This window comes from Semicossyphus pulcher, unplaced genomic scaffold (genome assembly GCF_022749685.1).
Source record: "Semicossyphus pulcher isolate SPU_LCO1_2020_fin unplaced genomic scaffold, fSemPul1.0.p SCAF_6, whole genome shotgun sequence".
In the NCBI taxonomy this organism is placed as follows: domain Eukaryota; kingdom Metazoa; phylum Chordata; class Actinopteri; order Labriformes; family Labridae; genus Semicossyphus; species Semicossyphus pulcher.
Window position 1 is genome coordinate 8,825,317 of NW_027211737.1, and position 16,811 is coordinate 8,842,127.

The 16,811-nt window shown below is 41.3% G+C and overlaps 1 protein-coding gene across 7 annotated transcripts in view; it reads left to right on the plus strand.

Annotated features, from left to right (window-relative positions):
- kcnt1b (potassium sodium-activated channel subfamily T member 1b) overlaps positions 1–16,811 on the plus strand; it is an 83,488-nt gene that overhangs the window by 47,320 nt on the left and 19,357 nt on the right. For 5 of the 7 annotated variants that reach the window (XM_069682502.1, XM_069682505.1, XM_069682504.1 and 2 more), the window contains 15 exons: positions 107–160; positions 268–316; positions 516–575; positions 2,313–2,387; positions 2,676–2,759; positions 4,757–4,851; positions 7,551–7,731; positions 8,291–8,455; positions 10,264–10,400; positions 11,391–11,454; positions 11,737–11,845; positions 11,940–12,048; positions 14,738–14,887; positions 15,039–15,274; positions 16,268–16,288. In XM_069682502.1, coding sequence (XP_069538603.1) covers positions 107–160; positions 268–316; positions 516–575; positions 2,313–2,387; positions 2,676–2,759; positions 4,757–4,851; positions 7,551–7,731; positions 8,291–8,455; positions 10,264–10,400; positions 11,391–11,454; positions 11,737–11,845; positions 11,940–12,048; positions 14,738–14,887; positions 15,039–15,274; positions 16,268–16,288 — 1,589 coding nt within the window. The remainder of the gene's footprint in view (positions 1–106; positions 161–267; positions 317–515; positions 576–2,312; positions 2,388–2,675; positions 2,760–4,756; positions 4,852–7,550; positions 7,732–8,290; positions 8,456–10,263; positions 10,401–11,390; positions 11,455–11,736; positions 11,846–11,939; positions 12,049–14,737; positions 14,888–15,038; positions 15,275–16,267; positions 16,289–16,811) is intronic. The other 2 variants (XM_069682503.1, XM_069682507.1) reach the window with 1 other exon arrangement.

Genomic DNA, 16,811 nt, shown 5'->3' on the forward strand with positions numbered 1-16,811 from the left:
ACGGATCAGGTTTCTTCTTTATGGCATCATACCAAGTGATGGAAGTCTTTCCCTCTAGGTTTGTTTCCACATTCACTTCTTTTTTTGTTCCTTTTTATCTCTGCAGTTCAATATGTCAGAACACCAGTTGGTCTAATACAACGGACTCAACAATCAACTGGTAGGTTGCAGTCAAAATGGTTTTTATCTTTAACTTCAGCATGCTAATTTGCTGTGTTGCAGTTTTTTGCAAATGTGTGAAGAAAACTTTCTCATGGTTTTTCACAGGCACTTGATTTTCTGGGTTAGCAGACCGGTTCCTCTATGGGGGATCCAGGTGAGAGTAAAGTGCACATAAATCAAATCCTACAGCACGAACTGAATCTCAATGCAGGATCCAACCCAAACACACTCACAGCAGTTTATTAGATAAAAGCGTTGCAGAGAAGAGCAGTTCCTCTGTGAAGGTTGAGCAGCCAGAAGAGATACGCTTGCACTTGCTGGGTTCATTAATCTCCCTCTCCCCTCTGCTCCAGGTGTCAGTGGCCTTAATCAGCTTCTTGGAGACCATGCTTATCACATATCTCAGCTACAAGGTGAGGAACCCGTCCACAGTGCACAGATTCTCTCTTTAATCTGTGCTGATGTCTAACAGCTGTCTGATCAAAGACCAGCAGCGCCCGTTTGTTCCCTCTCATGGGCCGACAGCTTGCAGTTCAGAGTATCAGAGCTGCAGGGCCAGAAGACTTAAGCCACCAATTTAAGACTCAGACATCACACAGTCTGTTGCACACTTTTGTTTCATCTATGCGAGTCATTTAAGGACGCACTTTTGTCCTGCCCTTTAACGTTTTATTATGCAAATGGTGAATGAAGATTTCAGTGTAATGTATTCTATGGAAATGGCTCAAGTCGCCCCTGAAAAGAAAAGGTTAGTGGAGATTCCTTCACTGCTAATAAGCAAAGATAAGCAGAGGGGTTTATGCCCTTTATAAACAGTATTATACTGTATGCAAATTAAGTAACATATTAAGCGTACCTTACAGTGTAATTCATCAAATACAACCTGAAAGAAGGCCACTTAAAACCTCTCGGATGCTGTGTCAGGTCTTTGTTTCCTGGTTACTTCACGTGTTAGACAAAAGGACATCAAAGAGAAGCTATCCACCTTTTCACCTGAGCACAATATTGAAACTAATTACCATAAACCACCCTTCGGGGACGAAGAGATATGGGGACTAAATAAGCAGAACACACCTGTCAAATTAATACCACCCACAACTTTAGAAGATCAAATACTTCTAGTCTCAAAGGAAGCTCGTATTCGTTTGGAAATATTGGCTCTAACTTTGCCGCTCTGGGACTCGTAGTCTGTCTCAGACAGGTTTCCACGTAGACATCTTCTAAAGTTTGGTGTGAGTTTTATTATTTGCAATTTCTTCTTGATGCTTTTATGTCTTGCCATTTCCTCCTTCTTGTTTTAGAAGGTTGTTAAGGGACTCCTGCTGTCGGTGTTTTATGAGGAGCAAATTAAAAGTGGTGTTGTGAAATGTTTTTGTGCCACAAAATTTTCACTTCTTTAATAAGCTTTTTAATGGCTCCATCATAGACAGAATCCACCACTGAGCTGCACCTTGTAAACTCTGCTGCGCTCCTTAAGTGTGATTAGTATTAAGTCCTACTTGCTGATTTTGCAATTAGCTGCAGACATACTTTTACTGTATAATCAGCGTTAGCAAGTGTACATAAATCCAGTCTCAAATAAACTAGTTATTTTTCTTCTGTTTGGAAATAGCTGTACTCCACTCAAGGCCATATTTAATGCATAATTCAGCACGTTAAAATGGATAGATAATATTAACTTAATTTACATAACGTGTCTAAAGGCGAGAGCAGAGAGTGTAGTGAAGGAAGAAGTAAACTCTTCAAAAGGGTCATAAAATCTGGAGGAATGTGCTTATGATTGATCTTAAAGGGTCATGGTCATAATGATAATTATGTTTCTGTATATACACTGTTACACACTAGCTGTGCTTCATTAACAGGCTGCACAAACGGGCAAAAAAACAGGTCTATGAAGTGTTTTTTTCTTGACCCAACATTAATGTACTCCACCACAAACATGCTTCTTTTGTCTTTCATCTGAGCTGATTTTTCTCACCCATTAGAATCTAACATGGACTTAAACTCCCAACATAAAAACTGTTGCCCTGCTTCTTATACAGTCTTGTGTTCTACACAGCTGACTCCTTTCAACTGTCATTATTACTGGAATCACACCTCTCTCTAAAACAACTGTTTCATTAAGTTATTATCCAATGTTTGTGCTTCAGGGGAACATTTGGGAGCAGATGTTCCAGATATCCTTCATATTGGAGATGATCAACACAGTGCCATTTATAATCACAGTAAGTAATCAACTAAATGAGCTTATCAGTGAATCTGTTCTGCAGAATATCCACTTTCTTTTAGGCTCGAGGTTATTTAGGTATCGGATTGTTCTGAGGAATCCAATAATCCAATTTAATGGCCCAATGCCACCTGAACCCTATTCTATACTGAACACTTCAATACCTTTAACTAACTATAGCTCATATCCAATATCCATTTAAATTTATTTATGCCTATAAAGAAGATTTGTAATTGCGTGTCAGGTATGTTAACTGATTAGTCATTTCTTTCCTCTCTTCCTAAAGATCTTCTGGCCTCCATTGAGAAACATATTCGTCCCTGTATTTCTAAACTGCTGGTTAGCCAAAGGAGCCCTGGAGAACATGATAGTAAGTATTTGCAGTCATCTGTTGTACTCTACAAACTGTAGCTGCATTCATTAAAGGAGCACACACGCAGAGCGCTCCATTCAGTTTTTGTTTCATTACTACTGAGGGTTTTGCAGAAACATCATCCATGCTGTGCGGCCATATTGGAGACTACTCAGATCATGAGTAACACTGCCTGCTATAGGAGCGGCTGCTGTGGCACAAATGTAACAACAATACACTAGCCAATGTAGCTTTTTCAAGCTGGTGTTTTTAGCTACATTAGTTTATGTAACATTGTTAGCATTAAGGCTGGTTAATTCGATAAATGAACTAGCGATCAAATTAACACCAACCATTTGCTCAGGTTAACTTAACTGACTTCTGCTAGGACAAAAGATCTTGGGGATAGGAGACACTTTTTCACAATTCACCCTTCGCTCAGCCCCTCCCTTGAACAGCCACTGTCCAATTCAACAGTAGCAACCGTAACTAGGCGCAGGAGGCCTGTCAAGCTTTCAGAGCAAGGAGAAATGCCAAAACGGTGTGCATATGGAATCTACAAATCCGACAGCAGATATCCTCCAAGTTTAGAGGATATTTTTCGCTTTTTCCGAAGCCAAAAACTCAAAGAGGAGAGATGTCGGGCATGGATTAAAAAATGTGCAAGCCCGCGATATGCGAGCAATGTCCTGACACGCTTTAAACAAAATGAAAAAGTGGGATAATTTTATAATTATTTAGTTTTGCTAGTAATGGGATAGAACATATTAGATAATGAAAGGTAAAGGGAGTCATAACTAAACATTAGCTTAAAAAAACCCAATATATTGACTTACCGTGCTGTGCAAGAACATTGTTGTTCCTATATGATTGTCCTTATCATGACGTGTCAAGACGTGGGGGGCCTGACGCTTGCATTGGGACCGGCGAGCTTTGGCCTCGATTTTTATGTCCTCTTTGTTCTCAAAACTCCGCTGACAAATTATATGTAGCTTTCAAATGCGTGTTTTAGTCCTGTCTGTGTACTTCTCTCTGATATTTGGGAACTATTTTTCCTGAAATTTGCTATTATTTCCCTTGGAACATAATGTTCAAATGCCGGTGCATAAGCTTGACAGGCGTAGCAACAGTAACAGTAAGGGGGGCGGGACTTAGCGAAGGGTCTCTTGACTTAATAGATAAAATGATTTCCATTGAGACTGAGCAGATCCACGGGTATGTTATATAGCAGACTAGCTTTTGCTCCCATTCATTAAGTTAATCCTCATTACCCCATGAGCTGCAGTGCCTGAGAGCTAGAGATGCAGCAGCATGTTTAACACAACAGAACAACCAACAGCAAGCCAAATATAGCGGGAAAAAAGGGGCCAATACTGTTAAAAACAAAAACAGGACAAAATGTTACAACACAGAAAGAAAGACAGGACTGCTGCTCAGGATTCTGGTGTTGTAGTATCAATATTGTCCAGGATTTACTGTGGGTGCAGAGTGACTGTTACATGGAATTCAAAGCAATTAAGATGATATCCAGCTGGTAGTGTAGTGTGTGTGCTCTCACTGCAATTCAGATGAGACCATGACAGAGTACGAGCTTCATGCCAAGGCGGTAGTTGGCAGATGGTGGAATATGAGGCCAAGCAGACCAGCACATGGAGAGAAATCAGTGACAGTTTGGAGAGGCGGCGAAGGGAGGCGGTGACAGGCAGAACATGCTAACAAGGTGCCAGTGAAATTGAGTCGTGAGCGCCTACATTTCACGACAGCATACCAGTGTAGGAGAAAGGACTATTTAAGTAGTATGTTCATCTAAACAGCAGAAATATATGCTTTTTATCCACCATTATATGTACTTAGAAAATATCTGTACAGGTCAGGACAAAGTCAGTAATTATAAGACAGTAATTTACTTTTTCTAGCATTGTTTCAGTTCACAATGGCTATGCTATAAACAGAAACACTTTATTCACAGTAGACCAACAGATCAATCACCTGACTATCTCTCTTTCTTCTCCCAGAATGACTTCCATCGTGCCATCCAGAGGACTCACTCTGCCATGTTCAACCAGGTGTTCATTCTCATCTGCACATTACTGTGTCTGGTTTTTACAGGGTGAGTCAGTGAACCTCTGTTCTCGCTGTTAGTCACAGAAATGGGACACTGAATATTAAGGCTTCCAGGTCTTTCTACTGACCTTCGATGCAAAATGTGTTCTTTGAAATTTGTACCACATGACCCAGAAAACATCATCTCTTGCACAGTTTCTCTCCCACTGTTGGTAACTTGCACATCTTGGGCAAGGCCGATTATTTGGAAGAGGCTATATTTACAGCAAAAGTAGAGTCTGAAGGGTAGCTATTCAAATGTTCCTTGGAAGCAGACATAGTGTGATGTCGTTGGCACAGTGGTGGGGCCAAAGGTGTCTAGTTTCTCTGGCAAGTGAAATTTGACCGAATGTAACTATAAAAAAGCAACAAAATGTGAAGCGTAGGAGTTAGCTGATATTATGAAACAAGATCTCTACTGCGGGTTAGCGCTGTTGCCTCACAGATAGAATGTTCCCAGGTTTGTACGAAGGGGGCCTTTCTGTGGGGAGTTTGCATGTTCTCCCCGTGCATGCGTGGGTTCCCTCCGGGTACTCCGGCTTCCTCCCAAAAACAGTCCAAAGACATGCTCGTTAGGTTCATTGGTGATTCTAAAATTGCCCGTAGGTGTGGGTGTGACTTTGACAGGTTGTCTGTCTCTATTTGTCAGTGATTGCCTGGCGATCAGCCCACGATGTACCCCACCTCTCGCCCATGACAGCTGGGGCAGAGATGTGGACTTGAGACTTGACTTGACTTGAGGCTTGATGACTCTGATGACTTGCGTGTGTTCATAAGTTTGAATGTTAGCTGTAAAATATAAAATGATAAAATTCAATGTTGTTGCTAACTATTAAGTATGTACGCAGCACAAACTGGGAATCATGATTGGACGACTCAAAAAGCTCCCCGGTATATAATTATAATGATTGGATGACTGTCAGTCAAACTCCTCGCCATGGCAACACGCAACATCAAAGCCCCCAAAGAGAAGCCTCATCAGTCGTACTCGTTACTACTCAATACGGTCTCAGACCATCATCATGGCTGCGTCTGTGCCAAGATAATACAGATACAATTCACTGTTATACTTTTTGAACAGGTTATATACATTGGCCAATAATATCATTATTAGACGAGCTACTAATACCTTGTCTTTTCTCTTTATAAAGACCGGATACTACAGGTAAGAGTGCTGCATCTTGGGTGGAAAAAAAGTGACTTGACTTGCCCAAGAAAATATGACTCAAGACTTGCTTGAGACTTGGACCAAATGACTTGAGACTTAGTTGAGACTTGAGCAAAGATGACTTGGTCACTACACTGAGCTGGGATAGGCTCCAGCCCCCCCACGACTCTGAACAGGATAATCAGTATAGAAAATGGATGGATACTGCTACTACTAAAAGAACATATGAACGTATTTGGAGATTTGTAGGTAAACTAAAATGCCAAAATGCATATTATACTTTATAAAGAACCTCAGTTTTGGGGGGAGGGAGACTTTTGGAAAATTTTGGACATAAGCAGGATACAAAACACCGTAAAATGTGGAATATAAGTCGCACCAGAATATAAGACGTCTGTTTTTGGGGGTGTCCCAGAGGAAAAAATGTTTCTATAGCTATTTATTAATAAAAACATGTATGCAGGTTTTTTTAACACTATTTCATCCATCCCTCCATCCATTATCTATACCGCTTATCCTGTTCAGGGTCGCGGGGGGCTGGAGCCTATCCCGGCTGTCATTGGGCAAAGGGCGGGATACACCCTGGACTGGTCTAACACTATTTCAATTTAATTTGATTTGAAACACATTCAAAACACACACAAATTATCATCATCTGTTTTCACCATATCTAGTCTGCAATGCTGCTAGCTACCGGTGTGGTAGTTCAGCTCAGCCTACAGTAACGTTGATTGTTGTGAGGATGGCGGCTGCACTAGTGATCATGGCGCATGTCAGTGGCGAAGCTTTAGCTAGATTATAGCGCCATCGTCTGGGTAAAATACTGTGCCACAATAAAATACCTCTCTGCATTTTATACAGATTTATTGGTTGCACTGATGTGTAGGACGCAGCCCACATTTTAGATGCAAAGAAATGTATTAAAAGTGCGTCTTATACACCGAATTTTACAGTCCATGCTTTTCAAAAACGCTATCACGTTATAAGAGAGAGGCTTAAAAAAAGGAAACACAGCAGGACAAAGTGTTTAATTGGAGAAAATCTCTGAAATGTTTTTGATGTTCATGATTTCCTCTTCCTCTAAAACACCAGTATATTTTAATGAAAAGCTGTCACATCTTAGACTTATGCTCTTTGGCAGCGTTTGTGTACCTTGGCCACCACCCAGCACCTCCTCTACCTCCTCCAGTCCAATCTGTCCAGATAGACATCCTTATTCCCCTGTGCCCCAGGGTTTCATTAAATCTCCAACTTATCAATGAAAAAACAGGAATGAATTAGCCTGAGCAGTGAGGTGGAACCGACAGAACAATCAATACCATCACTTTAAATGACACACTGAGCAGGAGCCTAAGCTATATTGACTCTAGTGCTCTTTGATCTCTGGCAAATTGGATTTGATACCCAGTCCAGCAGGCTTAAACATTACAATGAAACAGATTACACAATGAAGCGTCACTTTTTAAGCGTTTAATTTAAATTATCTTAATTATCTCGTCTCATTTAACACCTTTTTCTAACTGCTCGTCTCTCTGCAGAGTTTGTGGGATCCAGCATCTAGAGAGAGCCGGGAAACACCTGTCTCTGTTCGACTCGTTCTATTTCTGCATCGTCACCTTCTCCACCGTGGGCTACGGGGATGTCACGCCACAAATCTGGCCCTCCCAGCTGCTGGTGGTTATTCTCATCTGTGTTGCCCTGGTGGTGCTTCCACTGCAGGTAATGATGCTAATAGAAAAAACTAACCAGGTGTTTTTTCAAAGTGCAGTGAGGGATTCCACGTTTCATCCTGTCCTAGAATCAGAAATTCTTTGATGTTGTATATCTAGTAACGACCTTCACCGGGTGTTCATCAAATATTAAATTACATTTAATACATTTTCGTGCAGCTTTCTCAGGCCAGCACCAAATAGAAATCTCACACGGTGCTTACAGCTCTGACATTTTGCCTGCAGAAAAAGTCCACAAATCTCCCTCAGCATTCAGGCCATGTCATGCTGGCTCACTCTCCCTGCATGATAAATGTGCCTCTTCACTGTGCAATTTATTTTAAAAGATCACAAACAGGTTCATCACTTGAAACAGTGTTTACCGTCCACGCGGCGTAAATTGAGTGAGAAATAGAAGTGAACTCCTGCTGTTGGCAAACTAACGCATCAGCAGTTTTCGCTTCAGTGAGTCCGCCATCTGTGTCCAGACAACGGATCTGTCTTTGTTGTAATTTATTTCCATCTTTCTGTGTTTGACTCCACAACCGTGTTGTTTGTTTTTATGTCAGTTTGAAGAACTAGCGTACCTGTGGATGGAGAGCCAGAAGTTAGGAGGGAACTACAGCCGCCACCGGGCACAGACGGAGAAACATGTGGTGTTGTGTGTCAGCTCGCTGAAGATTGATCTGCTGATGGATTTCCTAAACGAGTTCTACGCTCATCCCAGACTACAGGTACCCAGACAAACAGCTGTGTACTGCATGATAATGGCTATACACTGTAATGTACAGACTTTGTTCCAGTTTATCACATTAAAGAAAGTGTGTTGTGTAGCTTTGTTGTGGGATAAATGTAAGATATGCAGTTAAATGCCTGAAGGGGATCCACAATTATACTTCATGTAGCATCACAGCTCTAACAAAGCTAAAATCTAAAACATTCATGGCCAGTTTTTAAATGATGAGTTTTACATCTCATGTTATACACATTGCAATTAAGTAATCTTTGGTTACAGGGGGAAAGCTTGCCTAGCTCTGTCAAATAAGATACTACATGTTAAATAGTGAGTTTAGAGATGCTGGTATGTTGATTTTGTTATGTTATGGAAAAACAAGGCAGTTTTCCCCGTTTCCAGTCTTTATGTTAAGCTAATCTTGGGTCCTTCTCATTACATTGATTTACACATCCTGCGTCCCTCACTCGCTTTGTTTCCTCGCGTCTTAGCTCCTCCCGACGAGGAATTACATGAGAGATGCGAGGACAGAGGAGGCAAATGAGAAATCCTTGGGTCAATAGCGTCCCCGTTAGGCGACGTATTGTACTGATGACGTGCTGCTCAGCTGGATCAGCTGTCAAACCGATGTTCACAGAACCGCTTCTTTACAATTTGAAACCCTGAAGTAACTTTTTCAGACGAACGGACGGACAGACAGTAAATTGTTTACCATGGCCGAATATAAGCGCTAAACTTCTGTTAATTATTTTAATCATTTAATCTTCCTTTAAATCTTTTTTATGTACAGATCAGTGTTATTGTGATTACTGATTCTTTTTATTTAGTTGCATTTTTATTGCCTGCACAAAAATCCACCACAGAGCTGCAAGTTTACTGATTTCATTGTAAAGTAAAAAAAATAACAGGCCTCCTGCTGCTTTGTGTGATGCCACAGCACTTTGTAATGAAATGATCCTGTATCTAGTTATGTAGTTGTAATGTGTGACAATATATTATGAAATCACGGCACATTAAACTGTTATATTTTCTGTAGATCTGAGAATAAACTGTGTGAATAAAGAGCGTTTTGGCGAATGCAGCACCTCCACACAGATCACGTCACATCTTTGGTTAAAACACTTCCATGTAGGATCCACCTGTGTATCCTCGCTCAGAGCTCCTCCTGGAGCCTCCTCTCTCCTCAATCCTCATCTCCTCCAGGTGCATTTAAGAAACTGGAAGATCCTCCATTATGGCGGAGGGGGAAGCCGAGCAAATTCATGTAATGAGAACCACCTATAGTGTCTCTTGGCTCCAGCCTCATATTTTCTGTAAACACATAAAGTGGTGTCTATGTTTTCATGCAACTTTACTTTATGAGTTCTCGATCATGTGCACTGACATTACAAGAACACATACTTTATTAATCCCTGAGGGGAAATTCAGTGTTTTCACTCTGCTACTACAAACATGCTACACACACATGGGGCTGAAAAGACACACATGCACGAACAGGATTCTATGGGCATGCAGTCATGTAGAGATGTCAGAGTGAGGGGGCTGCACATGGACATGCGCCCGGAGCAGTGGGGGATTCGTTGCCTTTATCAAGGACACCTCAACATTGCCTAAGAAAGGAGCTGGCACCTCTGCAGCTACCTGCCCCAATTCCATACTTGGTCCGTACTGGGACTTGAACCGGCCACGTTCCCAAGCCAATCCCTACAGACTGAGACATTTAGCTTTAGTCATGCTTTATGCAATTTTTAAACATACACTGTACAAGAAACATTTTGATTTTAATCATTCATAACCCTCGTTTTGCAGGACTACTACGTGGTGATCCTGTGTCCTACAGAGATAGACATTCAGGTTCGTCGTATCCTTCAAATCCCCCTGTGGTCTCAGAGGGTTATCTACCTTCAAGGATCTGCCCTCAAAGACCAGGACCTGATGAGGGCCAAGTGAGTGAAAGTGCATAAAATGTCTAGACGACCCAAAATATTTGCTTGTTGTTGTAAGACTATGTATATGAAAAAGTCGGTTGCTGTAGCCCGTTTGTAAACCTCTGAATCTCATCTAAAGTTTTGTATAGGACCCTCGACATTACTCAAACTGTAAATGTACGTTTATGTCCTCCACTGGCGAATCCTTGAGTCCTTGAAGAGCAGTTAAAGGAGGAGATGCTTACAAGTTCACTGGGCTGCCCTCTGCGCGCACATCAGTGTAATGGGATTTCACTCTACAGTACACTGATCATCTGCTCACATCATACATCGGCAGTAATAGAAACTGTGATGGATCACATTGGAATTTGTTCGCCCTTTAATTTTATCGAAATATCTCCAGTGTGCCATTCATGCTGTTACTGTTGCTTCAGCGGATCTTGCTGCTTTTTTATTGCTCGTCGAGCTATGATGTGAAGCCAGTGAAATAGTTCCCTCTTACTACTTCACATGAGCACATGATGCTGTGAAATCAAAGCCATTAATTAGTCTCGGAGCCCGTCTTCATGTATGTGTGCAAAGGTACGCAGGTGATAAGATGCTGGGCCAATTTCCTGCACTGATATTTAACCGATAAAATCAGCCAGGTTAGTCAGGTAATAGCCTCTTAGGTGCATCAGCCATGCTGTGCTGAGAGATTGCCTTATATTAATTTCATATTGTAGCTCACTTCAAGTTCACAGAACATGTGAGTTTTCCTCATAAATGAATGATCTCTTGCCTTCACATGTCACCAGCGCTGCTCTTTTTTCACGCTAGAATGCAGCTTTTCAGCCATTGTCACGGGACGTTAGCGATCGCCCCTTCCTAGCTTTTCTTTAAACCATTGATCGCCTTGAATCATAAATTATACGTTTGGTTGGATTTCCTCTTCACAGTCACAAACCCGTGAACCTTCCTGTTTGTGTCTTTCTCTCTTTTATCGTTCGTCTCTCTGTCAATTTTCAGGATGGACGACGCTGAGGCCTGCTTCATCCTCAGCAGCAGGAACGAGGTCGACCGGACTGCTGCTGTAAGTCCTGTCGACTGAAATTTGTCAAAGCGGTCGTAAATAAAACCCACCCCTTTGATAGGAATAATTTCACTGGAGCAATTTCCCTTCACACTCTACCTCCTTTACAAATTAGTCGAGAGAATCTGGGTTATCCAGATGATGTTGTGACTCTCTTGAAACTGCCATTGGATACTGAGAGCATATTGAGTTGCTGAGGAAATTTTTATGGTCCATAAAATTCAGATTGAATTTACAAATGAGTCCCTGCATAAATTAAATAAAACCATTTCTGCCCTGCAGGATCACCAGACAATTTTGAGGGCTTGGGCTGCGAAGGACTTTGCTCCAAACTGCCCTCTCTACGTCCAGATTCTCAAACCAGAAAATAAATTCCACGTTAAGTTTGCAGGTAAGTGCGCAGAGTCCACTGACATACAGAAACACAGTTATTACGTCTTTGTTCTAACCTATTAATGTTGCTGCAATGTATCCATTTCTATCAGATCATGTCGTGTGTGAAGAGGAGTTCAAGTATGCCATGTTGGCGCTGAACTGTGTGTGTCCGGCCACGTCTACCTTAGTCACACTCCTGGTCCACACCTCCAGAGGACAGTGAGTACATCCCAATGACTTTATATATAAAGATAGACGACGCGTCACTATCTACTCTCGTGTACAAAATTGAAGCCAAAATACCCCCGAGGTGGGTGCTGCCATCTCGTGCTGGTGATGTTTTTTGGAGCCAGAGACAGCGTAGTAGAGATCGGCGGAGGAGCTACTCCCGCTAACCAAAACACACATTTAACTTACAGAAAAAATAGCAAGGATCCCGCACACCGGCGTATGTAACAGCAGAACAGCTTCTTGTGTTGGTCTGAAGCAGATGTTCACAGATATGGAAACTTCAATGACTGCCGTTCCTCCTCTACTCTGCTAATCCGGAACAGATCGGCTGCAGGAGCCGTAACAGAGCTGTCAATCATCCTTTTTATAGCATCAAATAATTAATTAAAAATTAACTTGTCAGATAAATAAACACTCAGACATCAATCAGCATGATAAGAACTAACTATTATGACAGAAACCATGTTTGAGAAAAATGTATTTGGCGTGTATTTTGATTTTATAGTTTGACTCATGTCCCATCTGTTAACATGGAGGAGGCGGGCTTTATGAACTATACTGCAGCCAGTCAGCAGGGGGCGATAGAGAGGGTTTGGCTTCACTTTTAGGGAGCTGTCATGTCGTCCATCTTTTTATGCAGTCTATGTTACATCCTAGTATTGAACCATGACTAGAATTAATAATAGCATTTATGATTGACGGCCTGATCCAAAATCAGTTTGTTGTTTAATCTTTGTCGGAGTTGTTGGTATTGTTTCAAACCTCTCTTGTCGAAGTGAAGTGAGCTGTGAGCGAGGTAAATACAGTTTTAAGCATTCAAATTAATACAAGACTGAAAGTACTCTTATAGCTAAAGTAATATAGTTAATTGAATTCATGACCACTTTATTAAAGATGAGTTTTAAATCCGAGGTAATACACTTCTCGCTTCCTTGCTGAGAAGAGAAGATCGATACCGCTCTTATATCCGTCCATTAATTATGAAGCTACTGTAAGCTGAACATAAGGACCGGAAAAGGGGAAAAAGATAGCTCAACAAAGTAGATATCACTTGTTATATGGTGAGCAGTAGAGACGCTGGGAGGCAGATTTACTTTGTTTTAAACACACAAATAAAAAATAAACAGTCTGTCAGTTGAGATTGAACTGAATCAGTGACATTTCTGCTTCCAGAGCAGCAAACTGTTGTCATGAAGTAAACTCTGAGTGCTTTGTAAATGTTTGATATGCATTTGTGTGATTATTCATGTGGACAGCTTCAATCCCAGCAGATGGATTAATAGTAGACAAAGATGACAGATACTCCTGCAGCAAAGATTTTACATGCAGACAGACCACACTTGGCATTTTGTCTGCAGAGCTGACTACTGTACCGTCACAACAGAAACTTGTTACTGCCAACTCAGAAAACATAACCCTGCTTCTTGTTTGGCTATAAATCAGCCTGTGTTTTCATATTCTCTGCAATTTCAACACTTTATTTACTTCACAGCCAGGAGGTAGCACATTTATTTTCATTTCCATTCTGTGAATGTGAACGGGCTCGGGGCTGTGAAGGTGAAACAAATGGGGAATTGATTTTTTTCCTGGCAGGTTAATTGAATCATCATCAGATTGATTAAAAGTTATAAAGTACACGAACTGTTAAAATAATCTGACCTCATGACCTTTTCTCCTCATTTTATTATTTTAAGCAGAGTTAAGGAGGCTGGGGAGTAAAAGGTCATTAAAGGTCATGAAAAGGACAGACTGATTAATTAATTCTAAGGGGAAATGAGCGCTGTGGAGATGCAAATACGTCAAATTTAATTCAAAGGGCATTCTAATATTGATTCAAATGACTGTTTAGTCTTGGTTGTAAAATGAATGGTAACAAAGTTATAGTCAGACATCTTATTAATGGAAAAGTTATATTTTTCCCCTTCTTGGGCAAGGCGGCTGTCAGTCAGCTGTAGTGAAACTCCATCCTTGGATCCCATCGGCTATCGTCTGACGATGATATAGCCTCTGGGGGCTTGGTGAACATGTCGGGCGTGTCCGGTTGAGCCAGCAGTTAGCGATAAACGACTTCCAGCCAACACTTCCTTTTCCGTGCGCTGCATTGTTTACAGTCCTGTCAGCAAAATAAACGGCGTCATTTGGTCGTTGGTTCATGAAATCCCCCGTAGGAGCTCCCATTTATCTGTTTCACTGTACATAGTAAGTTACACAGAGGCTTCACTCTGGCTTACTGCAGTGGTATGAACCCGAAAAAGAAACTTTTCTTTTGATTTACTTGTAATAAACACAACATCATGATGCAGATTTGTAAAAAATTAAAATGAAGCTTTGTCATAAAAACTACTTTTAAAATGCTCGTTTGTTGAACAGAGGACGGAGCGTTCATTTGCGATGCAATCAAGGAAGTCAGGAATTTGTCTCAAGTTGAATTTTAGATCTAGAACAGATGATTAGCTGAACTTGCTGCAGATGTCTGTTTGTAGAGATTAATAAGAAGCCTGCTTTTGCTCTTCACATGTTTTTCCTGCATACTCCGCAGCCTGCTGATACGTGATTGATCATTACTACTCGGACTACAAGCGTACTACAAATGGAAACTAGAACACTTTCCATACTAAAAATCCACACCCCTACCTTCATGTGACTGTAATTCAGGTTGTGAATTTTTCTGTTTCAGGGAGGGGCAGTTATCTCCTGAGCAGTGGCAGAGGACGTATGGACGCTGCTCTGGAAACGAGGTCTACCACATCCGCTTGTGTGACAGCAAGTTTTTTGGGGAGTATGATGGAAAGAGCTTCACCTACGCCTCTTTCCACGCTCATAAGAAGTAAGTGGAACTCCCACTAGCTAGCCTTGACGATCTGTAACAATACTTTAATTAAGGTTAATTTATTAGTAAGTTAGTATCTCAGGGAGCAAAAACAAAATCAATGAGAGCCGAGGCTTTACTTGAACTGTGTACCCACCTTTCTCCTCAGGTATGGTGTGTGTTTGATCGGCGTTAAGAGAGAAGACAACAAGAGCATCCTGCTGAATCCTGGCCCCCGGCACATCATGGCTGCCCCAGACACCTGCTACTACATCAACATCACCAAAGAGGAGAACTCGGCCTTCATCTTTAAACAGGAGGAGAAGCACAACAAGGGTCTGCCCATGACCAGCCTCTACGACGCCCCCTCCAGGCTGCCTGTGCACAGCATCATCGCCAGCATGGGTGAGGCTGAGATACAGAGGCAGAAAAGATGAGATGAGATGATGAGAAGAAGAGAAGATGTCTAACCTTAAGATGAAACACAAAAATAGCATTTCATTAAAGCGAATTTAAAACATGTCACCGAACTTGACCGAGTGATCATCTCGAAGATCTCAGTTTCGTTTTCTTTGGTGGCACCTATGGCGGTAATTGTGTGACGTCCACGGTTGGCTCCGGTTGTACCTCTTGATTTTCCTCGCTGATGGTCGCTTTCCTTTTTAGACTGTTTGCCTTCATCTGAGCGTCCAATTTGTTTCTTTTTCTTTGGATTTTCACTTATTTTTGAAGTTGTATCTGTAGTCATCCATCTTTTCTTTGTTTGTTCAGCCATAGTAGATTACTGTTTACTCGCAACACTTGCAGAGAGTGGAAAAGCAGCCGCTTAGCTCCGCCTACCCTCTCTGACAGACCAACCACTGCTGGCTGATGGAAAACGCGTCACTAACTGGGCGCTGCTTGTGATTTTTTTCCCCATGAAAGTAGCACCAGACACCCAGTCTGTAATACTGCAAATGCAAAAGCTTTCATCAGTGGGCCATAGGCTCAGTCACCATTGTGTTACCTCATTCGGCGATAGTGATTTATTTAATTTATTTAAATTAAGATCCTTGAGATTATCACTTTAACCAAAATGGAAGACATGCTGGCTGAAATGCTAACCTGCCACCTTCAAAATAAAAGTCTGAGCTTAAATCGATGGAAAATTCTCTCCAAATATACAATGCCCGGTTCATAAGACAGCACAACATCACACTGCTTAATAACGAGAGAAAACAGACGTTCTGATATTTATCTACTTTAAACTGCACTCACACTGAACACCTGTCAGTGGCGGCTGCCTTGGTGACGCTGTCTGCTTTTGCTGACTGTTATGCATGTTTTATTTTCTTACATGCATTTTTTGCTTTCTTGGCTGACATTATTGTGTTGTGCTTTTTCTTTGACCTGTGAAAGTTGATCAGGCCACTTCATATGGTAAGTTTGTGCATGATGCATCACTTTTCTTTACACTGATTAGGCAGTTGTGTATTTTAATGGAGTAGAATTAAGTGATAGTTAAGTAATAACTGAAATGAACTAATAATTGTTTTAATTTTTCAGTGCTTTTTTTCCCTGTAAAAATCACATTTTTACAGCAAAGATGATATATGTACAGGTCATATATCATGTTTCTGATATGCCCAATATATCTGTTGTGCATATGCATTGCATCATATTACACAGAGCTAATATGATGTATGTTAAGGACATATTTATTGACAAACGCACATGTCAATACAGTTTGCTTGCCTTTCGCTGTAGCGTAAGAAGAGTACAGTACATTTTCTCCTCAAGGTCAACCCAATACGAGCTAAAGAGGGTGGTTGGTTGTCGGCGGCTAAGATGCTGAACAGGCTAAACAAGGACCCTATCCAATAGGAAGAAGCATTTTACAGCAGCTGAGTGTTTTCTGAGATAAAATAGTCCTGAGATCTCCATGGCTTTACCGTGCAAATAT